This window comes from Mirounga leonina, unplaced genomic scaffold (assembly GCF_011800145.1).
Source record: "Mirounga leonina isolate KUSES-001 unplaced genomic scaffold, KU_Mleo_1.0 Mir_173, whole genome shotgun sequence".
NCBI lineage: Eukaryota > Metazoa > Chordata > Mammalia > Carnivora > Phocidae > Mirounga > Mirounga leonina.
The window spans coordinates 15,179,211-15,205,335 of record NW_023270447.1 but is presented as its reverse complement, the minus strand read 5'-3'; the positions used below and the strand labels follow the sequence as shown (position 1 = coordinate 15,205,335).

At 36.2% G+C, this 26,125-nt stretch overlaps 1 protein-coding gene across 4 annotated transcripts in view; it reads left to right on the top strand.

The window, feature by feature from the left end:
- Positions 1–26,125, top strand: part of LOC118019109 (TLC domain-containing protein 4-like) — an 81,764-nt gene that overhangs the window by 23,218 nt on the left and 32,421 nt on the right. For all 4 annotated transcript variants that reach the window (XR_004681572.1, XR_004681571.1, XM_035017976.1 and 1 more), the window contains exons 3-5: positions 3,867–3,956; positions 5,993–6,051; positions 8,241–8,335. Coding sequence is in view for 2 of the 4 variants with exons in the window: in XM_035017976.1 (XP_034873867.1) it covers positions 3,867–3,956; positions 5,993–6,051; positions 8,241–8,335 (244 nt within the window). In the remaining 2 variants the exon portion in view is untranslated. The remainder of the gene's footprint in view (positions 1–3,866; positions 3,957–5,992; positions 6,052–8,240; positions 8,336–26,125) is intronic.

Below are 26,125 nucleotides of genomic sequence, written 5' to 3'. Positions count from 1 at the left end.
GTTAAGGAGACTCCAGCTGACTGCAGAAGAGTCCTGTTTTGCATTCTCCTCTGAAACGTTTATGATAACAAACACGTGCTCTCTGGAAGTGATCGCAGAAGTGAATGTTAGCTGTGGCTGTGAGTAGCCTATATATAGTGTTGGCTGGCTTAGCCAGACTGAGGGCAGTTAAATGCTATACCAGAGTGTGGTATATGGTTAGCACATCTGTATCTCTCTTTTAATGAACTCTTCATTATAATTCAGAGCCCATTGGAACCTATTTTTTTTTGTTAAAGTAAAAATTGCTTTTTAGATTTTATTTAAGGCAAAAGAAAAAAATGTAAAATGAGTAGTACCTATAAGGGTATAGAAATCTATGGGAATTTTAATTAGTTGGCTTACAGATTTTTTGTGTGTGCAACTCATTAACCTTTCACAACATTTCAAACACAAAATGACTCTGATGACCGTTTCACGTGCTTGAGAGCTTTTCGCCCCCACGTCACCGTGCATTTGCAAACTGGTGAATTAGAGCAGCTATGGGTATATTTTTTGTTGTTACTTACTTGAAGTTAACGCTAACTATAAAATGAATTCAGCAGGTCTCTAAAATTGCTATAATTATTTTTCATTGCAATTTCCTTTTAGAATTAACTTCTGCCAGAGTCTAAGTATTTATTTGAGAATGGTCACATTTGACAGGAAATCCCTTATCTTTGAGCCAAGCTGGTTCGTAGGCATCCACTTTGTAACTCAGACTGTGATTAAGACTTCAGTTGTTTCCTCTTGCACCTTACATTGATTTTTCTGGTTCATACACGCTATAGCTCCTTTTACCCAAAAAGTGAGAATTATTTCTCCATGTAGTTTTGAAAAACAAGAAGTATGATTTTTTTTTTATCTTAAAAATAGTACAAAGATGTTGTTCACAAGTGGGATACAAAAGATACTAGCCATTATTTTTTAAAACCCTTTCTAACATGAAGATAGGTAGAAGAGGGAGAGAGAAGAAGAGGCGAGGAGCGGGATGGGAGACAGATTTTCTGAGAGTAAATTTTGAACTATTTTCATTTCCCTTTCACATGGTTAGGGTAGGTAAGGGCATTTGAATCTTGGAGAGCAGTAAGCCAACGAAATAGGGACGGTACAGAGATAGAGGCAAAGATGAAATGAAATGAAATTGAAAAATACTTTGCATTATTCAGTCTTATCACTGCCATTCTGTGGTGCACAGAATCACCATTTGGGAAACCGAGTTCCTATTTGAAAAAGGAGTCTGGGATTATAGAATATTCATTACCCTATTCAAATGGAGTTCTCTCTGTTTCTCTCTCACATTTACTCCTGTTCCCACTCCAGTTTGGTTTACATGAGACTTAAGCTGTGAGGTAGAGTGTAAAGAAAGAAAAAAGATTTGCTGCTTTTTGAGTAAAGTACATGTATATGTCTTGAAATCCACCTTCCAGTCTTGAAACACCCAGATCAGCACAACCCACATAATTCTTACTAATAATCAGGAAAGAGTCTCTGAACAATGCATGGTCTAAGCCCTACAGTAGAAAAAGGACAGGAGGAAAAACAACTCACCAAAAAATTCACACCTGAGAGATGACAGTTTAATTAAATATAAGTGATAAATTGCTGTACTTAATTGTTGCTTTTTCAGAAAAAAAATACATACTTACAGGTATTATTTATATCTTACAATTAAAAAACATTTTCTTATATCCACTTGTTTTCTATGGTATAGGAAGTCCTATTGTGTTGAAATACTCCTAATTTTAAAATCCGCTTCTCTAATTTTTAACTCTTGTCTGTTTGGGCTATATAATTTCTATTGGTAATACCCCTACTACTTGCAAATGGTTAAATCAGTAACTTTAAATTGCTATTCTACAATGGTCATTATTTCCATTATCTCCCTGTCTATTTATTAGCACAAACATTTCTTTTTAATCTTCTTTGAAAAAAAATTTTTCTTTTGGGTAGCATCTTGGTGTTTCATTTTAGACAGTAAGGAATCTACACCCTGCTTTGCCAAGAGTCTGATTTTAAAGAATAGACTGTGAAATGTTTACTAAACAGAAGTTTCTGAAAGTATAGACTTTTAATGCAGGAGAGTATGTAAGCAGAGGGTATTTGCTTTTCCTGATCCAAATAAGATTTAACTTTTCTCTCATGAATTATATGCCATTTCCATCAGCTAAGGGCTTGTAATCCTTCCCATTTACCATGTAACATTTCAACATAAAGGGAATTTGAGGGCTGTGTATCAGGAACAAAAAATTCTCATTTTTCCAAGGGGAAGCTTTTTGATATAAGTTTATTAAACACTAAAACAAGTTAGTGAGAGGTTGTACTTTCTGCTTTCATAGACTTTTTGAATGGCAATAGAAAGCTGGTTGTATGAGTATTTAGATGGAGTGTCTTATTTGACATAAAAGAACTTACATCCTTAAACAGCTATGTTTGGAACATAGGTACGTTTGACATGAAAATTCCAGACTTGTAAACCAGATAAATTGGGTTAACTATTCACACGTCAAAATGTTCCTTTGGTATTGCAAAGTATTCTTTGTCAGTGCCTTTAAATTAGTGAGGATCTTTGATCATTTAAATATGATTTGATTTAACATGATATATCTATTTAGGCCCACATCATCTATTAGATCAAGCATATTGATTTTTCAAGTTACTATAAGATTTTCTAATATCAAGCTTCAGATTGGTTGATATATGTCACTGTTAAAGATTTGGGGTCATATTTTAGACAGAAATTTCTTACATCCTATTAATTTCTAAAGAAAATTTTGCTGTTCCTTTTTTCCTTTATTCTAATGAAGAGAAAAGAAACTTCATTTCTTATAAACTTTTTCATTGTGTGAGTAAAGATATTGTATCCTATGTAGACTTCTTTAAGTAGCATATCGTAGAGCTTGGGTGTTAGGTTAATCCATTACATTATTAGCAAGATATGTTCATAGAAACTGATGTTTTTCATCTAAACCTTATTCCTTCTATAAAAGAGAATTCAGCCTGGATCTCGTGAACAAAATTTTGCTTTCACTTGAGCATTTCTTTTAAAAATAGATTTTCTGTATAAATTCATGGTCCTCAATTTTTCTATTTAGAAGTGGTTTCATAATAATGATAAAAAGAGACTCATAATAGCTGCTCTAGCTTTCTAATGGATTGGTTACAGGAACCAAGTGTAGCATGCATGGGAATGTGCATTTAACACTGAAATCTCCAAGGCAATACATTTTCATTTCACGATCCATTCAAATTCTGATTCAGGGATTTAGAATTGGTTAAGGTCAGTAGATTTGGAAGTTATTCCTCACTGACTGGAGCAGGAAACTAATGCTGCAGTGATGCTGGTAGGGATGGGGCTTGGAGCAAGGTGCTGGGCAGTGGACTTGCCAGTTGCCGTCTATCTGTACAGAACTCTGTCAACTGCACCATCAGATAAGCTTCTGCTTTGAACTTTTTTTTTTTTTGAACTAGGCTCCATGCCCAGTGTGGAGCGCAACATGGGGCTTGAGCTCAACGACCCTGAGATCAAGACCTGAGCTGAGATCAAGTCGGATGCATTGAATGAGCCCCCCAGGCACCCCTGCTTTGGAATTTTTAACCAATAAGTGATTCCACAATTTTCTAGCAGGAAACTGTAGACCTGGGCATCTTTCTTGTTATTAATTCCAAAGTAAACTCATAGCCCTTGGATTTCTAAATGGCAGTTTTGTATTATACTCTTAGATGTACTCCATTCCTATATTTAAATGCTTCCAGATTTAACTTCTTCAAAATGTTAAATGTTTTGACAGAAATACAGTTCATTGCAAAGAATCTAAAATCTTTGTATGTATTTTGTTTCATTTCAGGGTAGGATCTACATGCCATTCTTTGGTGGTTGGGCTTTTTGGCCTGTACATTTTGATTTTTGATGAGGTTGCAAAGGCTGATCCACTTTGGTAAGCTGTTTCTTTTCAATATAGTCAATTTGATTGATGTTTTGATATTAATTATTAATAAGAACATTTCTTACTTTCAAATGGAAAACATATTGATGGCGCATGTTTTATTAAAATGCTTGTGTTCAGACTTATTTCAGCAAGGTGCAATAAAGGATTTATTTTATATTTGAATACAAATAATGAGGGCCACTTTGTACTAGTGTCACAATTGTTATCCAAGACAGGAGAATATGATGATGATGTAAACATTTATACTGAGTTAGTGAGTAAAACCAAGTTGTTGTAACCACTGTTCTGAGCAAAAATGAGTTAACTATTGAGATAGGATAGTCAAGTTGGATAATAATCTACTTAAGACTCAGTCTTGTGTTTAACCCATCATTTGATCTCAAAGATAAAAATGAGGATTATAGATGTCCATGTAAGAGGAAGTTAGTACCGCATGAGAAGATTTGAAATACTGATAATAACGATGTTCAGCAATAATAGGATAATTTCTAAGATCACTCTTTGAAAATTTTAAATGTCATTCCAATGGCAGAGATATTGCAAACTGTATTTCCTGGCATTATACAAGAAGGCTTAGTTCAGCTTAGTTTGAGAGATGAGGTATGTTTGCGAAAGCACTGCGTAAATGTAGTAGATACGGACTCTGGAGGATGTGGGACAATTTAATTTTTGACTGTTTGCAACAATATCATTTTAATAAATACAGAATTATGCCCATCAGAATTCTACCAGTATTGATAAGTTTTCTTTGGGAAGGTATTTTTCAAAATGATTCAATTTAGTGTTAATTCCATGATGAGGTTTTTATGTAATCTACCTAAACTGTTTCTAAGTTTTTTCTCCTAATTTTATTGTAGTAATGATTGTCAACAGAACCAGTTCTTTTGGGAGATAAATTTTATGACAAAGATTTAATTCACTGGTCAGTTTTTGTCCTTATCAAACTTTTACATAGTATAATTTTTTTTTTTAAAGATTTTATTTATTTATTTGACAGGGACACAGCAAGAGAGGGAACACAAGCCGGGGGAGTGGGAAAGGGAGAAGAAGCAGGCTTCCTGCTGAGCAGGGAGCCCGATGCAGGGCTCGATCCCAGGACCCTGGGAACATGACCCGAGCCCAAGGCAGACGCTTAACAACTGAGCCACCCAGGCGCCCCATAGTATAATTTTATAAAAAAAAAATTATACTTTCATACAAGACTTTCTGGGTGGTGACTACTCTCTGAACGGACAGAGAGTCTTTTTTTTTTTTTCTTTTTTTTACATTTTCCTTAATGCTGCAGTTTAGTCCAGGTTCAATTTTCCTGGGTCATATTTGCAGATCAGAATTTGTAAAGTAGACAGGACTTCTGCTAAACCTTTCCATTTGCAATTTAGCTGTTATCAGTTTAATTTTGTGTTCATTTCAGCAGTAGTTTACATTATAAACCAAACACAAGACTGATAGTTCGTATTTGTTTCTTGGAGTAAAGATAATTATTAGGGCAAATTGTAGGATCTTGATATATATAAGTGTCGAAACAGCAGGATTAAACTGTCCTGTGTGACCATTTTCCAGTTGTGTGACAATAGGCAGATCTCTCCAGTCATCAGTAAAGTGATACTGATCTAGTATATTGCCTTAAGATCAGGGGCAGGCTAGATGATTTCTTGAGTATTTGAATCTCTGATTTAGAATAAGGAATAAAAAACAAAAACAAACAAAAACAAAAACCAGCCAGCATCTGGAAATTCATTTGAATTCTTTCACAAACAAATCATATGAGAACACATTTATAAAAAGTTATCTTTTGGTAAAATTATTTATATAAAACTTATAGCTAATATAAGAAATTATGATTATTTGTGCAGTTAGAAGTATTTCAAGCTAACACAGGGCCTGGTACAAATGACAATTTACCATTCAAGAATCTATAGAGAGCATTTTAATTACATTTCTCAATAGGAAAAAAATGTAGCTGTCATTTATAACCATGTGCTAAAAAAAGGAAATCTTTTTTTTTTTTTTTTTAATATTTATAGGGGTGATTCATCGCTTGTGAAAGTGAATATCTCTATTGCTTCCGGCTACCTCATTTCTGGTATGTGATATGTTGGCCACTCTGTGTTTCTTTTTAAAGTACTCATGGGATTTTACAAAGAATACATAGTCTATGCTTTTGGTTTATTTATTGGAGAAGTCACTTGTAGGACCCATAAGAGGAAAAAAATACCTGCTGTGATGGTAGAACATGAAACATTTTTCCTGTTGGCTCTCTGGTTCTCTATGACAATAGAGCTGCAGAGTGGGGCCTCAGTTAGGCCTGGGTATTTTTTTACTAGCAATGGTCCATTTTTTGGTCTACAGGGTCTCTCAGGTGGAATTCCTGGGAAGCTAATGAAGTTTAAGCATCAAAGTTTCTCTCACTTGTAAGGGCCCTTGAAATGTGTTCCTGTGCTTGCAGTTTTGTATTGTTTGGGGAAAGTTCACAAAAGGAAACTGTTTTAGCCATGATCAGTTAAGATCATGGACTCTTTCTACTCCATGTTTCCCTCTGTCATATTTCTCCTCCTGTGGGAAGGGGTTGGAATAGACTTCTATACTATGAGACAAAGGAGAAATTAAGTGAGAATATACCATTTAAACTTTTTGAAAAGACATTCTAGACAGTCTCTGTAAGACAAGAGAAAAAGAACAGACCCCTGATTTGGACATTTTATATAGGGAACCCTATTATATAATTTTTAAATGTAATAAATAGCTGAAAAATACAAATAAAAATAATGGGATATGAAACAAAAGTGATAAAGATGAGTGATGGGCTCAATAGAAAATTTTCTGCCATCAAGAAGTGAATTATAACAAAAAGATTAAATTATACCAAAACACAGTAATTCATTAGGAGGAAGAGATAAATTTCAAATTAAAATAGTGAATAGGTAATTGGATTATTTGATGGCCCAATTAAAAGAAGAGTGAATCATGTGAATACATTGGAAAAAGATTTGCTTGTTTGGCACAAAATGCTGTCATTGACAAGGATGACACACAATTTATAGTACACCTCTTGCACCGCTTCATGAGCCTTGTCCGTTCAAAGAGTAGTCACCACCCAGAAAGTCTTGTATGAAAGAAACTTGATAAAGGTTTCCCCAAATAATATAATACTCTGAAGCACTTAAAAATAAGAATTATGAACTGAAACCGACTTTTCTAAACCAAGCTGAACGAAAATTGAATTCTTTTTATTCTCTCTATGGAAAATATTATAAGGTCATTATCATAGAAATTGGTGACCAAAGAGGGTACAGCTACAATTCGTCGGGAAAATATATCTAGAGAGGTCTATCATGCAGTCAGTTACTAATAGTGTTATATTTTCTTGATTTCCACATTTGTACTGTTTGTTTTCTCTTTAAAATTTATAATCTGATCACTTTTTAAAAAATATTCACATCTAGTTTTGTATCAGTAATTTTCATTTTTTTAATATATAAAAGAAGGTTCCCATATTATATAAGCTCCAGTCCCATAAGCCTTGAATCCTCCCCTGGTTTCCATTCATGATAGCCATTTGTCTCCATGTCTGCCTTTCACATGTAGCCATTTGGTAAAGAACATAGTTGTGTTAACATTTTGAGAAGTTTCTGTTTTGTTAAACATTCTGTTTTGTTAAGGGAAACTATTTTCGGAATCATGGTGTTTGGTTTCAGGATCTCTTAAGGAGAAATTGAGGCCTTGACCTCTTTCTTTGCATATCTTTTTAATAGTTTTAGTTCTTGTTTTGTTTTTGTTGCTATTTTGAATTAATATTTAATCATATCCTTTGTTAATTTTTAAATATAGTTTGTTGAATTTGTGTTATGAATGAGTTGGTCATTTTGTACCTTTTCTCCGAACATCTTATCTGTGTGAGTTGTTGTAGTCACAAACATCAGTAATTTAAGCTTATTTAAAAATTATTTTTATTCAGTAACATTTCCGTTTTATTTAACCCTGGAAACAAGTTATTCATTTGTATTTTCAACCAATATATTACCTGTGTGGTGGGCACTATGCTGGATTCCCACACCTGGTCCTCATCCTGGGAGGTCACAGTAGAGTGGGGGGAACAGTCGTGTGGAAGCAGGTACTTTACAATAAGGTGGGTAACTGGACTAGTGAAGTATGAACAAAGTGCTGTGGGCTCAGTATGGACTGTGACAAGTTGTTAAGGAGGAAAGTTAAATACACTGGGAAAAGTACAGCCTTCTTCCTATGTAATATCTCACTTATTTTTCCTTCTTTCAGATTTGTTGATTCTCATTTTGTATTGGAAAGTGATTGGTGACAAATATTTTATAATTCACCATTGTACAGCGCTGTATGCATACCACTTTGTACTGGTGAGTGCCAGGATTTACAGTAGCCTGACAAGTAGACAAGATGGGGAGTGATGACTTAAGGGTGAACGGAAATCGAAACTTACAGTTCTCAATTTATAAAGACCAACTCCAGATGCTTTCAGGGATCACTGTTGTGATGTGTTATCTTGTTTATTAACAAAAATAATGACTTGTGTGTTTGTATTAGTGTGTCTATTTGGATTCATAAAATTTAAGGCAGATAACCCCAATTTCTCGAATTTTCACTTAAAACCTTTAGGATCACGTAGCTATTGACATCTGCCTGTCTCTCTAGATGCATTTATGACTTAACAGCCAGAGCTAGGAATAGGTTCTTATATAACCAACTACAATATTTCTTTTCTGTTTAATTCTTGTGCAATTACATGTATATATGTAATTACATTTAAGTAGGCTGGAACAGTGGGGGAGTCTTGCTCAGAGACTTCATCAGAATTCCAAGACTGAGCTAATAGAGGGTACTCACAGCAAATCTCAGGCAGTAATGCATAGTAAGTTTTATGTCTAAAATTTTTTTTCTACACTATATATTTGTAAATTAGCAATTTTATATCCCTTGTATGTTTGTTAGGTTTCTCTACAATCAGTTGTTTTTCAACCTAGATATGCCAACAGTCCCCAAATAGATATTTGGAAATAATAGACATATGTAAACTAGAATAATATAAATTTTTTTTTTTAGAGAGAGAGAGAGTGTACATGTGTGCATGCATGCAAGAGAGAGAGAGCAGGGAGCAGGGGCAGAGAGGGAGGGAGAGAAACACAGACTCCAAGCTCAGCTCAGTCTCACAACCCTGAGATCATGACCTGAGCTGAAATCAAGAGTCAGCCACTTAATTGACTGAGCTACCGAGGTGTCCCTAGAATAATATAAATTTTATGTAATAGTATGGTATACCATTCCATGTTTTCTCCTTTTTAAAACTTAAATATAACCACTGGATTTTTTTTTCTTATTTGGTATTACTAAAATCCTTATATTATTGGACATCTGTGATTATTTGGAGGGTTTTTAAAAAATTAATATAAATGTGTATTAATAATATTCTTCCACTTTATATTGACCCCCACACAGATAGCTGGTGAATAAGATGTAAATTGGGCATTATTTCTGCAAGAATCAGATATATAAAAATATCTCTCTTTATCACCCATTAAAGTCATAAATTAATATAAATGTTTAAAAAAACTATGCTAGTTTTAATGCTATAAATAAGTGCTTATGTATACCCAAAAGGTATCATTAATCACTATATTTTTCTGAACCAGTAGGCTATTTTTACTGGCATTTCCTACTGTTTGTCTTCTTTTTAGATTTTAATAGATTATAAGTCGTTATAAAATATAGACTTTTACCTTTCACAGGTCTTAAGTTTTTGGTGTACAAGCACTTGCTTCCTAACCACTTGCTTAAAAAAACATGAAAGCTCACTAACAAAATACTGATTAAATCTGGGAAGAATGTGTGGGTGCCCATGTGAGTTTAATATCATGCTGCAGTGCAGAAGTATGTTCTCTGAACATGCGTCACAAATAACCATTGTGCTATGAAAAGAATATAAGCCGATGAAAGATAACAGGTTACTTACGTGCATTTGGAAATGTGAATACGATGAGCTGCTGTTCTTGCTCGGCCCCTAAATCCCAGCCTTGGCAAAAGGCTGGCTGTGTGTGGATTGGTGGGTTGAGTATTTAATTATGTGGGATGAATACTGTTTTCTCTTTGGACTTTTATGCCTTTATTAAAAAAAAATCAAAGTGCAAAGAAATTAACTCTTGCCTTATTGATAAGAAAATCAGCCGCAGTGTTTTCTGGGGATGATTGCTTTTTTGGTGGCTTCCTATGTTCTGTTGTATGAAATAAATGAATGGTATGAGGTAAATTTATCTGATTAAAGTGAATCTATTCAGAGGGAAACAGAAAAAAATCAGAAAATAAATGCTTATAGATGTAGTGATCCTTTGTCATTTATAGATTTTACATTTCCTGTTTAAACTATAGAAAAATTTTTGTTCCACGCAGTAAATTCCCATGTCACTTTGTGCAATTTAAGTAAGGTTAACAAAATAATAACAGCAACAACTACTCTTATTTTGTATAAACTTTTATGAATTTCTTCACTTACAAGATGAGAACTGGTATGTGGAAGCATTTTGACTTGATAAGTATGCAACTATTTAAGCTGTTTATAGTAACTTCTTTTCTTAAAAGGTTTTCTTTTTTTTTTTAATTTATTTATTTAAATTATTGCTCCACCCAGTGTGGGGCTTGAACTCACAACCCTGAAATCAAGAGTCACATGCTCTTCTGACTGAGACAACCAGACACCCCAAAAGATTGTCTAATTGTAACTAAAACTTAGAGACAAGTTATCTGTAGGTTTTAAATGTATGCTCTACTGAATAGTTGAAAAGTAAGATCCTCTTAAATATAGGTTATTTAATAGGTTATATATAGGTTATATAATGTCTTGATCACTATTTTTGTACCTCTCTCCAGTATATTTATTGGAGTTTTAAAATTCTCTGGTAGAGTAACTTAGAACTTAAGGAATCTTCTCTTCTGTCTATATAGAAAGGTAAAAATCCTACAGATTTTTTCCTAGTATTCACCTTTCCCCCCCTCAGTCAGGATACTAATTATTAGGGGAAATGTGACAGGGTAATTTCTTATCATAAGGGACGAGAATACAATTATGCTTTAAAATCCTATTTTTAAGGATAAACCACTGTCTTTTGTACTCCTGTTCTGATCTCTTTGGTAGCCTTCATTTTTTTCTGTGTTTCTTGTGGATCATGCCATTCCCCAATCAAACCACACCTTTAGATAAAAGTTAGAGTATACTTGGGGCGCCTGGGTGGCTCAGTTGGTTAAGTGACTGCCTTCGGCTCAGGTCATGATCCTGGAGTCCCGGGATCGAGTCCCGCATCGGGCTCCCTGCTCAGCAGGGAGTCTGCTTCTCCCTCTGACCCTCTCCCTCTCATGCTCTCTGTCTCTCATTCTCTCTCTCGCAAATAAATAAAATCTTAAAAAAAAGAAAAATTTTGGAGACTTAAACACTTAAAAGTAGTTAAAAGGGTAAATTTAATGTTACGTATATTTTACCACATTTTTTTTTTTAACAAGCCTGTCAAATGACTGAAACAAGGCTAGGAAGGAGACCTAATAATATGCTGGATGATATATTACATTTTCAGGCTGGAGCAATAGGCTGAAACAAATAGATGGAACCTAACAGTGATAAATGTTAGGTTTTGCATTTAGGTGTGACAATGTATAAGAAGGGAAGAATGACCCAGAGGTGATAAATGACCAAAACTTCAGTTGTACCAATAGCATGTCACATCTGCTTTAAAAGAAAGCTGGTTTCAAATTTAGACTCTATTAGGGGAGGCAGAGCATCCAATTCAAACAAAAATGACAGTTTTCCTGGTTAGACCACACCCAAGCTCATTATCTGGTGTCCCGGACCTTGCATATGCCTGGTGTGGGGGAGGGGCTGCCAGATAACAGTGGAGATTAGATTAGGAAGCTATTGTCCTGTGACAGTTGAAGGACCCAGAGAGGTCAGCCTACAAAAGATAAATTGTAGGACATGGTAGTTTGGAAATGCCCTTGGGAATGTGAGAGCACTATTAAATGGAAGAAGAGTAGATTTATTCTGGGTTAATTTAGGTGTTTGAACTGGGACCTCTGGGGACAGTAAAAGAGAGGAAGGTCAGACTTCTGTTTTACAGAAGAGACATCCCCAGTAAATAAATAGATGATTATAACAGTGGCCTTTTAAAATAGTTCTACCATAAGATATCTTCAACCAGATAGATATGAAAACAGATATATAGTAAGTAGAAACTTTGGGTAGGAGTTTACACTAAAGTATCTTTGAAGTTTTATTCTGAGATTCTGTGATTCAGCTGTTTTGTTAAAATGATCTGATTTGGTTCTAATGCTGGGGAGCTAGGCAATGGGCAAGTAAGAATAAGCTAAATTCTGTCACCAACTTCTTAAGTAACCCTGGAAGGAAGGGGTGAAAGCAGCTGGCCTGCAAATCCATTTGCTTCTTGGAAGAAAGGGAGGGTGAGAAAGGAGGGCAGGTGACTCCCGTCTAATCTTGTCAGCAGGGCCCTTGAGTAAACAGAGTACTGACCTCTGTTAGGAGGAGGAGACCTTAACTCTGAAATGCCTTTAAGATATCCCTGGCTAAAGATCATATGGTAATGTGGGGCACCTGGATGGCTCAGTCATTAAGCCTCTGCCTTCTTCGGCTCAGTTCGATCCCAAGACCCACATCAGGCTCCTTGCTCAGTGGGGAGCCTGCTTCTCCCTCTGCCTCTCCCTCAGAGTTCTCTCTCTCTCTCTCAAATAAATAAATAAAATATTAAAAAGGGAAGATTATATGGTAATGTGAACCTAGGAGCTGTGAGGCCTTCCTCCTTGGAGAATGTCCTCTCGGCTGTACAACTTTCTGGGGGTAGAGGACGGAGATGTTTTACAAGTTAAACTCTCACTGTTTTGTGGGGAACTTCGTGAACCTTCATTTCTTCTGGGCCAGAGATGCCTGTCCAACAGAGGGAAGATCTGGCTTACCAGGTGCCTTTGATGTCCCCCACCTCTCTCTTTGTCCTCTGAATAATTTGATGGCCTCAATCTTTGGAACATTTAGTAAAGCTTAATACCAGATAAGATCACAGTTTCACACGAATCTGATTTGGCAATCCAGTCCTGTGTGTTAGCTCAGACCTTCGATTGCCTTATAAATAAATAAACAAAAGCCTTGAATGATTAAAATTCAGCAAATAGTTATTAAGTATAGGATGGATTTTGTTCCCAAATCTCATTTTTAGATTGATGGTACTCTGAAAAGGGTTTCCATGGAAATGTGTCAGTATAATAACCTATGAAACCTATAATATAACCTATAATAACCTAGGTCAGTATAATAACCTATGAAAAAGCACCTCATTATTGCTACTGCCGAACAGTCACCTCCTTACACAGGTGTCCAGTTGCGGATGCCTGGAACTTCTCTCTAGACCTGGTGGTGGGATAGGGTGCCCATCCCACCCCAGGCCATTGATGGCGGCACAGTATCTAAAACCACGCTAACCGGAGTATGTGCATGATCATTTTAGTTACCCTTCTCCCTTACCTTCTAAAGCTCTAACCCTAGCCACTCCCAGCTGAAGAAAATTAAATTTCCCGTGGTAAGAAAATCCAGATTTTCATAATCACTGGCTAAAAGGAGAATTTTCTTTTAAGCTCCAGAAGGGATCAGACAAATCCTGTTTTGTTTTCCCTCATAGAGTCGTGTAGAGGCCAAGGCAAGTACGAGTTTTACTGTAGGCAAAGCTCCTCAAAGGTAGATGGTAGAGGTGGAAACCCCATACTGGCCAGAAGTGAGTTGTGAGTTTTATCATAAATTCACTAACAGTAAAGTGTCAAAATCTGTAATTCATTTATCTAAAAATATTAGAGTAGACTTCAACCTTTCACCTCTCCTTTAATAACATCTACCTCATTTGTATTTCAGTAGGTTTTTTTGAGTAGGAGAGTGGGGGATGAGGTAATGAGGAATTACACATAACCTAAAGCTTATCTAATGGTTACCTATGCCCCTAAGTGTGTGCTATGCTTAATGCTCTCACAGGTATACTGGGTTAAACATGGGGCCAGTCATTGATGGACAGGAGCAGAAAACGTAGATGCAAGATGACTGAAGCATAGTTCTACACCCCTGTGTGGTTGTGAACTAAGGAGCTGTGGGGGTAGGGGATGGAGATATGATAGAACCTGTGGGATTCCGTTAGCTAGCTAAGAGTTAAGCATAGGAAACTATCAAAAAATTCAAATAATACATCACCCACTGATAAATCAGTAATGCTCTAGCAATTTAGGGAATGGAAAGATGAGTGTGCTAATTTCTATTAATTTTTTGTCTGAATGTGGATATTTGTAAACAAAATTCTAAGTTTGTTGAAATATGATGCTTAGTAAGTGTAATGTTTTCTAGGTCTGATTCTTCAGGGATAACTACTGACAATACTTGATGTATATTCTTACAGTGAATATAAGTTGTACATAAATTTTCCTATATATATTTGTGCTTTTTTGAATTTCCCAAGAAAGCTTTTGTGATAGATGGGACTTGCACACAACCTCAAAAAAAAAATTATGTTTAGATCGGCAGCAAAGAGTTGGGGAGAGCTTCCTAGGTCGGAAGATATGAGGAAAATCACTGAGGAGAAGAGGTGAGATCTTCAGGGGTGGAAGTAAGGACTTCGGTTGTCAGGGTGTGGGGTCTGTGTGCGCCTGGTAGGGGCTGTCCATTTGGATGAGTCAGATGGGGTCACCTGGTGGAATGAACATTCCACGTCACCAGCCTATAACTTGATACAATTGGCATATTAGGAAGGTAAAGCTGATGATGATATGTAGAAGAAATACTGCATGGGGGAGGATATATTCTAGGAGGTTCTCAGAATAAATGTAGGTGATAGATTATGAAGAATTTAATTTTGGTGGTTATGGTGGTGGTCATATTAATGAAGAAGAAAAATCTAAAAGCTATTTTGTAATCAATAGAGCATGGTGACTAATTTGGATTTCAGAGGATGAAGGGAATGAAGAGGGCAAAATGACCCAGAGCACTAGAGGAGTGTGATACTATGGAAGGAAATGGGAGACACTGGCAGAAAGATAACTTTTAGACGCTATGAGGTTTGTGGCGATAGCATGGCTGTTCCAGGGGAAAGGGGCCCATATGCCATTAGAAGTTAAGGTTTGTCTTGTGGAGGCAGTATGGTCAAGGGCAAGGTCAGGGACCGAAGAAGGATGATCCTCTACAAGAGGCACAGGAGAACTTCAGAAGGGTAGAAAGAGAACCACAGAAGTATACATTTGGAAAACAGTGGTTAAGGACCCTTATAGCAACATTGTAATTTAAAAAGCTATGAAAAATAATACATAAACAGAGGCCATTTGAAAAAAACTAATTAGACAGGTCATTCATTTTTATTGGAGGATTAGAAAACATTGACAAGCAAAAAGAAAAAAAGCCCCAATCCCACAACCCAGAGATAACTATGTTTACTTAATTACCATTTACATTTAGGAGTGTATTTCTATTTTTGTCTTGTGTGTATATGCATAAGTCAAAAACAGCATTCTGTGTATGACTATATATTGCAAAAATGGGGTCAAAACTAAAATTTAAAATTTGTTTTACATATTGAAGTATTGCATACAACAAAATAACTCTGGTAATCTTGTGTTAGAAAGCAAGGAACCTATCAAAGACTAATGGGGTTGTGTCAGAAGGACACAGTAACCAACATGAAGGTTGTCCTGTTGGCTAAAAATGTGACATTTTGATCATCAATTAGAATAACTGCTGTGGCCATTGAAACCCATTGACTCAATGAGTTCTTAATGATATTAAAAAAAAAAAAAGGAAAGAAAGCAGGGCAGTTCTTGTGTGGGGTCTCTCATGTGGGTGCTGTTAGGTAGCAGTTGGGACTGCAATCCCCTAAAGGCTCAACTGGGTTGAAAGGGGCTCATTCCAGTAGCTGGCAATTGATGCAGGCTCTCTGCTGGGATCTCAGCAGGGTTGCTACCTACCACGCCCATATGTGGCCCCTCCGTGTGCCTTGGGCTTCTCAGGAAGAAACTGCAGGGCTTCTCATGACCTCGCTTCAGAAGGACTCAGAATGTTACTTCCACTGTATTCTGGTGGTCAAGTGAGCTTTCTAGGGCAGCCTAGGTTCAAGGGGAGGAAAATAAAAGCCCACCTCCTGCTATGAGGAGCGTTGTGCACATACAGGGAGGGAAGGAATTGGTTCTGGCCATCTTCAGAGACTGTCACCCACATCTTATTTGTCATTGTTAGAGAATATTATCTTCTTGCTATGACAGGTAAGAATTTAATGCTCACACCTCTCTTTCCTTTCCCTTCTTCCTTTCATTGTTGTGAAAGGAGTTTTAGTTTCTAACTTCCTCTGAAAACTTTTATTTCTGGTTCTGTAGCACCTCTTGATACTTTTTAAGGTGAAGATATTAGTGCTCCTATTCTTCCTTTTGTGTCTACTTCACTTCTCGATTTCTGTCATTTGTACTTGGACTTTTGTCTTGCCAAGATTTTAAGCTGTTTACCTTTTACTCCGTAATCATATTAAGTTTTCCTTTATATCTAGTTGATCCTGCACAGAAAAAATGAATACATGTTTATGACAATTATATTAAAAGAGTTCACTGCACAAGCAAGATTACATTTCCTGTCTAATTTTTGCTTAGAGTTTCTGATGCCCCCCTTTTTTTCTTGCAACATTTGCCTTTATCATTTAACGTTTAACATTTGAGTTGTTCAATATTCTGGAGGATAGCATTGCATCTCTGCGATCATCTTTTCCCAGCCCTTGGAGCTCTCCATTCTCCACCGCAGTGTGAACAGATTGCTCTCTAGGTCTGCTGCCCAGTGTCCTGGACTTCCTGCCTTTCCTAGTGTGGGGCCACTGTTTCCTGGATCCCATGTCTGTCTTTCTTGGTTCACTCATTCATTGTACTGCAGCATAACCTCAAATGATTTCCTAAGGAAGAGGGGGAAGGAGGTAAATTCTCTAAGTCTTTTGTAAGTTCTGAAAATGTTTTCATTCTCAGGCTATCTGGTTGGATCATTATCTCTTTTGGTGGCATGTGGATATGTAATCATATTTAACCAATTCCCTATTGTTATATGTTTGTTCAGAGTTTCACCATTATGTATAAATCAAGTGAACAGCCTTATATCTTTTCATATTTGTGCCATACACAATTATTTTCAAAGAATAATTCTGTAGAGCGGAAATTCTGGGCAAGTGGTATGTACATTTTTAGGTATATTTATATGTTCTGCTAAAATTCTCTTTGGAAGGTTATCCTGTGCCTTCCAAAAGATGTATGTGCGTATGTGATTTAACTGGTTACTGTGTAGAGATTATTGTGTGCAAATGGTTCTTTTCACCAAGAGATTGGTTGGTTTTTGTTGTTTGTTCTCTTTGTTTTTGTTTTCTGAAGACTGGCAGTTAATAAGGCTCAGGAACTCTGAAGACGGTAGACCAGAATTTTCTGAGCAAATTGGAAATGGTACCTGGAAAGAAGATAGATATGTTCTGTCTCTAAATATTTGAAGGGTTATCATGTGAAGAAGAGATTTTGGATTGCCAGGATCAGAGAAGTAGGACTGGCGAGTGGAAGTCAGAGAGGGTGCAGTAGTTCTGGAACTTTTGAATAGCAATCCCAAGATGGCTCCCAAGGCAGCTTTCAGAGATGCTGCACTTCTTGCCATGGAGTTGTCCAGGCTGAAGGGCAAATTGAAAGAGCTTTGGTAGATGGGATTAAAAAATCTGTGGGTAATAGAAGTAGGCCATCTTCAGAGGCCATTTCAATCCTACATTGTGATGGTAATGAACATAAAGTTGTCATGAACAGAGTGAAGTTTGGGTTGGGTGAAGTATGGTTGTGAGGTAGAAAGTTGGCATAACCTATTCTGTGAATAAAACAGTTAACCCTTAGAAGTATTTCTTTTCCTTTTGAAATTGGATTTTTTTCTGCAACAGTTAGAAAGTAACATTAACCACTTTCTGAGGAGTGATGTGTTGACATAATTTATGTTTTATAGTGAAATGGCAATAGTGAGCCCACATTCAGTCCTCATTAATTGTGATGGTGATGTGTCATTCATCTTACCTCTTCCTCAGCTGGGCCCTTCATTCCTGTGAAGTCACCCAAGTATCAGTGAGCTGAAGACTAATACATAGACAGGAAGGAATAGGCCTTTTAGGACTTGTCCTGAAACTTAATTAATCTTTCTAATCGTGGTATGAAAAAGTACTGGGTTCAATTTCACCTTTAACTACAAATTTTTTTTCACTTTTTGAGTGCCTTTTCTGTTTTCATATTTTTCTTGGCTGCCATTAGTACATAGCTCATCTGATTCTCACATCAGTTCTGTCATAAAGATGGTATTATGCCCATTCGACAAATGGAGAAACTGAAATTTAGATCAGCTTCGCCCAAAGGCACCCAGGAGAGCTAGGGTTCAAATCCTGGCCTCCATGCCCAGGGCTGTGATCATTTACTGACTATCCCTGCCTCTCCAGACTTAATTGCTTAATTATCATAATGACTTCCCCAAATAGAAAAAGGTTTTGAAAGATTCTAACAGTCAGCCAGCCAAGAAATATTTATGGAAATTCTGCCATCAGCATCGGGATACAGTGGTAATAATCAAAGGGCATTCTTAGACACTTCCATCTATCAGTTAATTCTAACCCTGTCATTCCACTGTTCCACAAAACGGGGAAGATGAGGAAGGTGGCGGCGGCAGCCACATACTCCTAACATCAGTTCTAGTACAAAGTATTCACTGTATTTATAGAGATCTGGTAATGGGGTTAGAGAAATTCAGTAACAACCACAAGGTCATGCAGTTAATAAAGGGCTCCTTAGTTTGCTGGCATGCTCACTGATAACCTGCTTCCCTTCTGATCCATAGCTAGATCAAATTCTCCTACCTCTTTTTTTTTTAATTAAAATATAGTTGACATACAGTATCTTATTAGTTTCAGGCTTACATCATCATGATTTTATATTTTTATATATTACCAAATGATCTCCACGTTAAGTCTAGTACCATCCGTCACCATATAAAGTTATTACAATATAATTGACTCTAATCCCCTTGCTGTACATTACATCTTTATGACTTATTTTATAACCGAAAGTTTGTACCTCTTAACTCCCTTCGCCCATTTTGCCACCCTCCCCCTCCCTCACCAATACCCTTTTCCTCTGGCAACCATGAATTGGTTTGTTCTTTGTATCTGTGGGTCTGTTTCTGTTCTGTTTTGCTTGTTCATTTGTTTTGTTTTTTTAGATTCCACATATAAGTGAAATCATATGGTATTCGTCTTTCTCTGACATTTAACTTACCATAAAACTCTCTAGGTCCAGTCTGTCCATATTCTCACATATGGCAAGGTTTCATTTTTTTTTTATGGCTGAATAATATTCCATTGTGTATATATACACCACATCTTATTTAGCCATTCATCTGTTGATGGGCACTTAGGTTGCTTCCGTATCTTGGCTGTTGTAAATAATGCTACAATGAACATAGGAGTGCAAGATTCTCTCCCAATTGGTGGTGGTGGTTTTTTTTTTTTTTTTCAGGTAAATACCAAGAAGTAGAATTTAATTTTTTGAGGAACCTCCGTATTGTTTTCCACAGTGGCTGCATCAGTTTGAATTCCCACCAAGAGTGCATGAGGGTTCCCTGTTCTCCATACCCTTGTAAACACTTCCTTTTTTTGTCTTTGATACTAGCCAATCTGATGGGTGTGAGGTGATATTCCCCATCTCTTTTACTTGTCTACCCACTTTTTTTCTGTCTTGCTTCACTAATGTAAATGTATCAAGTTTTAGAAATGAAATATCAGACTTTTTATCATAACACATTTATGATGACCTCTAATTCTTTGCTACTGATCTCTTTACAAAATTAAAATCTGGATATTTTTCTCCTTTTCTTTTAGAATGGAATACTAACATTCTCATCAGAGTGCTCACCCACTCAGAAATAGGTTTGTAGGACTCTTAGGATTTTGGTTTTGGAGGTGATTCTGCTTGCTTCACACTGAGGAGCAGGTGAGGTTCAACTCAGGAAATATGGGCCAGGCACTGCACTAGGCTTTATGGATAGAACTGTAAAAAGACACAAGGAATATAGATACTTGCAGGGGTAAGCATCCTGACAAGCAGAGAGATCTGTTGAGATACTTGACCCCGCTGGGGATTAAGGAGTCAGGAAATACTTGTGGAGGGCTGTAGCTGGTCTGCCTTCATAATGCTGTGGGATCTGATGGGGGGCTTTGTAAATCTTCACTAATTACAGTTTCAGAGAAGTAGGGAGGTAGTTTCCCCAAGGGCTTAGGGATTCGTAGGTCATTTGTAAGCTAGGACAGTGGTTCTCTAACTTTAGTGAATATTGGAATCACTTAGAAGGCCTGTTAAAACTCAGTTGCTCATCTGACCCCCAGGGGTTCTGATTCAGTAGGTCTGTGATGGGGCCTAAGATATGCGTATCTAGCGAATTTCTAGGTGATGCTGATGCTGCTAGTCTGGGGACCACACTTTGAGAACCACTGGGTTAGAAATGAGAGAACTAACCATTTTCTTTGGAAAGAGGTTAAAGAAATTATAAGAAAAGCCAGGATGCTGTGCCCAATTTTTATAAACTCAAGAGAAAGTCTTTTCAAAGTGTGATGATACTGCATTTTGGCTAAATTGAGATGAAAGCAACATATCAAATTTATAATTTTTACTAGTAACTTTTAATATTTAAAGACTATCATAAAGTCAGGTTTTATCTGCTATTAACCTGATACTTTGGTTAATAGTTATTTTTAATTTTATACCAATTTGAAAGGAGTTAGAAGAAATAATTTTCTAAACTCTCAAAAAACCTTAGTATATTGGGGCACCTGGGTGGCTCAGTCAGTTAAGTGGCTGCCTTCAGCTCAGGTCATGATCCTGGGGTCCTGGGATCGAGCCCCACATCCGGCTCCCTGCTCAGCGGAGAGCCTGCTTCTCCCTTTCCCTCTGCCTGCCACTCTGCCTACTTGGGCTCTCTTTCTATCTGTCAAATAAATAAAATCTTAAACAAAAAACAAAAAAACAAAACCTTAGTATATTTCATATTTTTTTGTATTTTTAAAGTTCACTAGAGAGAAATATTTAAAATTGTTTCTTGAAGTTTGAGAGTAAAACTGTTGCTATGATATTATTTCAATATTTTGCATGACTTTGGTGTGTCCGCTTGAAAATATTTTAGAAATCACAAAAACTTAAAAAAAATTTCAGTATTGGATCTCATCTTTGGGAAAATGATTTATTTGAAAGTTACAGTAAGTAATTTAGCAAGACTTTGGCTGACCTTTGGAATGTATTAATTCATACTTTACAGTAGTTTGGTCTGTCATACCCTCTAAACATTGGATATAGTTACCTAGAATGCCATAGATTTAAAACAACTAAACAGAAGAAGATTGTTAGAAAAAATAGATTGGAAGAAGAGCTGTCTTTAACTGAGGGCGGAAAGGCAATGTCATAAATGAGAGAATTTATCTTTAAAAATAAGAGTAAATGTTTATTACATACATGAATTCATTATAATAGAGGATTGTCCTAGTAAAAATATTTCTAAGGTTTTTATATGTCTGCCTCAAGTAAGAATCTCACTAAAGTAAATATTTTCCTTGCATTTTTTGCCTCTCCAAGAGTCATGTTCTACCTGTACGCTATTTTCAAAGCTCTGATCCCTTGCTCTACTCACTGCAGAATTTAACTATGGTAAGAGAAAAGCAGGACATTTCAGCTTTTTAATTTTCCTGGGATGATCTCCAACTGAACACAATTACTTATTTTTCTGACCTTTTCTTAACTAAAACATTCCAACCACTTCCTTTGGAAACACCTAAACTTCAAACATATCATCAAAACTAAAAAATAAGTCCACGAAACATCCAGGAACTTGGAATATGAAAGACAATTTGTTTCCTATTATCTTGAAAGTGCTTCTTTGTGCTAGATGAGTTAGAGAGGTTTACTCTTTTTTCATTCCTCTTTTCTCATCGCTGGGAATGTGATTTTGATCATGTATTAAAATGAAAAAGTTCACCTGCCATTTGGAATTCATTATAATAAAATTCATAATAAAACAAAGATGGGAGTGGCCTGCCCAAATCCATCCGGGTTTTACCATTTTACCACTGAAAATCTCACATCCTGTGAAATCTTTTCCTGTGATGCAAAAAAATCATGGCAACCATGATTTGCAAATCACAGAAATAATGGATCATTCATTATCACATTACGCTGAATGATGCAACTCAAATATGTTGTGATCAAAGCATTAACAGTCATCTTTGTCCATTGGAAGTTCAGATAATGAGAATGAGAATAGTTATGATACCAATACCAGAATGCTCCATCGTTACCAGTAAAGAAGGGTATAGTTATTATATATGGAAATATGTATAATATATATTATTACATATATTAGTATATAATGATATGTTATTATAGATGGGTAGAAAGACACATGCATTAGGGAATTAGATAACCAAAACAGACCATACTGCACAATATGCAGAAAAGAATTTGGGATTGGACATTGTTATGGATTGAATTATATCCCGCCCCCAAATTGATTTGTTGAGGTTCTAAGTCTTACTACCTCTGACTGTGACTTTATTTGGAAATAGAGTAAATACAGATGTAATTAGTAGTGAAAATGAGGTCATAGTTGAGTAGGATGGGTCCTTAATCCAATATGACTGGAATCCTTATAAAAAGGGGAAATTTGGACACAGATATGTGCACAGGGAAAATGTCACGTGAAGATTGGAGTTGGGCTGCCAGAAGCCAAGGAACTGCAAGAAGCTAGGAGAGAGGCCTGGAGCAGGTCCTTCCCTAGAACCTTCAGAAGGAGCATGGGCCTGCCAAAACCTTGATCTCGGACTTCTAGCCTCCAGAACTGTAAGATAGTAACTTTCTGTTGTTTAAGCCACCCAGCCTGTGGTACTTTGTTATGGCAGCTCTAGCAAACTAATATGGGCCTAGTAGAGATGGGGATGTAAAAGACTGCAGAGACTGAGTCTCACAAGTCTGGAATGAGACAGGCAGGTGCATCTAAATCCATCTGTACTTTTTCATCTTCCAAAAAGACATTGTCGCTCAGTTGAAAATAGTAGGCACTGAATTAACATAGACCTATAACATGGATATACACATTTTATTTTTTCCCTTGATCATTCTATGAAACTGACGAAAGTTACATTTCCTGATTCAGAGGTTGCAACTAAAACATCCTGTTGGTGAAAAAAGGGTAAATTTTGATAACAGGTGTGTTGGCTTCTTATACATGGAGGGCTGATTCTGTTGGATCTTACCAACAATCATACTTTCTTCACTCTATCAAGTGTTGCATGGAATCACAGCAACACAAAGATGTTTCCCTAGCTCTTAGGTACTTTGCTTTGAAAAATGGAGTTGCAAGTTGAATTTTTGATTCCTGTAAAGATTATAAAGAAACCACATAAAACAAAAATTGTTGATGTATTGTTCATATATGAATTAGATTTTGCTCAGTCTGTCTGCATATTTGGCAGACAGTGCAAATGTAAACTTGGCAAGTTCTATTCAGTCTGTAAACTTCTTACCAAAGAAAATGAAAAGATACTACCTGGGAAACGTCTTCCACACCTTGCATAGTACAGTGCTAAAAAGGGATGTGATTTGCTTACCTCTGATGTTGAGGCTTTCGTAATGAAAGTTCTTTCTCACCTTTAGCTTCCTCAAAACCTGCAAGACCAGTGAGAGTTTTGACTTTATGGAAATGGAAGGAGATGACCTCCATAGACATGTGCCTACAACATAGCTACGATTGTTGCTAGCAAAGGATAGCCAGCTGCAAAATCACATGTTTAGAGTGTGAGGCAAGGAGAGTGTCCTTCTGTAATTTGGAAATAATTGAGGATGAGAAGGCAAAAAAGTTATTACATTAAATAAATGGGTATTTATGTACCGTTTCTTTAGTGTCTGGTGAGTGCTAAGGAACCTGGAAAAGCAGCCAGAAAAGGATGAACAATCCGAACCTTAGTTGCTTAATGTGGTGTACAGGTTGTGACGAACACTCATACAATGGAATAATGACTCATTTTGGGGAAATAAGACTGCTTCTGAACTCAGAAATGTTACCAGAAAACAGTAGCTACATTGAACAGGATTTTCTTTACTAGAACTGTTAACTCCATCCAGTATGCTTTGGAGTGTTGAAAAAGGATGGATATTTTACAAATGGGTAGTCTATATGATGAATTTATACATGCAAAGGACCTTGGAGACAAATAGCTGGTCTAGCAGAACAAGCCTGTAGGTTCAAAGTGGGTGGACCTTTTCAAGAGAGCTGGGAACTTAATTCTTGTAACTCTAAAAAGCCTGCTGTTGCTAGTAAGTAAAATCTTAAGTATTTTAAGCTCACACCTTTCTTAAAATATTTAGGTTGAGGTCATCCTGTTGGACTGATACCGGTAATATGGACTTCTAAGAGCAGAGCTTTAAGTCAGTGAATTTTATGTTGGACTGTAGTTCATTCCTGGAAAAAAAAAAAAGGCAAAAACATAATATATACCTCACCTAAAGGCTACAGGCAGTTCAGAGAAGTAGTATTGGAAGAGTAAAAATATGCTACTGTATCATGGATAAGAAGATGTTACTATTTTTTATTAAATATGGATAACAACTGTTTAGTCCCATTGTATTTACATTCCCCTTTTACAAAGGCTCAGATGTATGTTTCTTAAAATATACAATAATATAGCCTACTAAATTTAAATATCCAGAAAAATAGTTAAATAAAAGGGCAGAAAAGGACATAAAAATATTGGGGCACCTGGGTGGCTCAGTTGGTTAAGCATCAGACTCTTGATCTCGGCTCAGGTCATGATCTCAGGTTGTTGAGATTGTGATTCGCTTGGCTCTGCATTGGGTGTGGAGCCTGCTTAAGATTCTCTCTCTCCCTCTGCTCCTCCCCTTCCAACTTTCCCTTTGCCCCCTCTCTAAATAAATAAATAAATAAATAAATAAATAAGTTTTCACACATTTTATTTGTTAAATTGTCCTATTCTTAATTACTACTAATTACCACTATTAACTAATCTTACTGTTTGTTTAAATACAAGCTCTTATTGTAACAAAAGTAAATAGTACAGAACAATATATAATTTCAGATAAACATCGATTCTTCATAGTTCTCTGTTAAAGTAATAACACATGTGAGTAATTATTTCTCATATGTTGTCACGTGTTTTTGGAGTGATGTGGCTGTGTCTTGGCTGACTTTAAAGTTGATCATCCCCTGTGCACAATACTCACCTTACCCATTGTCTTTGCCCTTTGTCCCTCTTCCTTCCGTTCCTCCTCAATCACACATTTCAGTTTCACTAAGGCCAGTGAGTTTGAGATTATAAAAAGTTCTAGATTAGTCTTGGAAAAGCTAATTTGTGTAACCAGCTCTGAATTTTTAATCCCTAAAATAATTTCCATGGAGAAGAACTGAAAATCTTCAAATAAAAAGTTCATTTTTTTTTATTGCTTTATATTATTCCCATTTGGAAGGCAGCATGGTATAGCTTGTAGGAATAGGGTTTCTGAAGTTCCATGTATAATGTTTTGGGGGCAGGTAGGACTATTTCTTTTTAAATTACACAATATTTTTGGAATGTATACTTTTGTTCTTCTTTCTAATGTATACTTCTTTGTTCTTCAGAGTTTATTAACTCTGCTCTACTTTTCCTATTATTAAATTCATACAATGTACTAGGCATTATGTTTCTAAATTCAGAGAGGTCCTGAGAGTGTGTGTTTTAGCTGTAGGATCTTCTGATTGACAAATATATTTTTCAGGTCAAATGTGATACATGAGTTTTAGCATATGTTGTTACGTTTGGCAAATACGCATCTGCTCACAGGCTTACATATTGTTATTTAAGATGTTAAGTACACTTTTGAGATTTTTATTAATGGACATAAAAATGAGTTTCTATTAGGTATTTAATTGCTATAAAATTCCTCAACTTCTGAAATTCACACTACTTTGATAATTATTTCTACAGTAATTTGAGAATGCTGTTACCAATGGCTGTTTGCCGAATTCATTAGTTCAACATGGGACA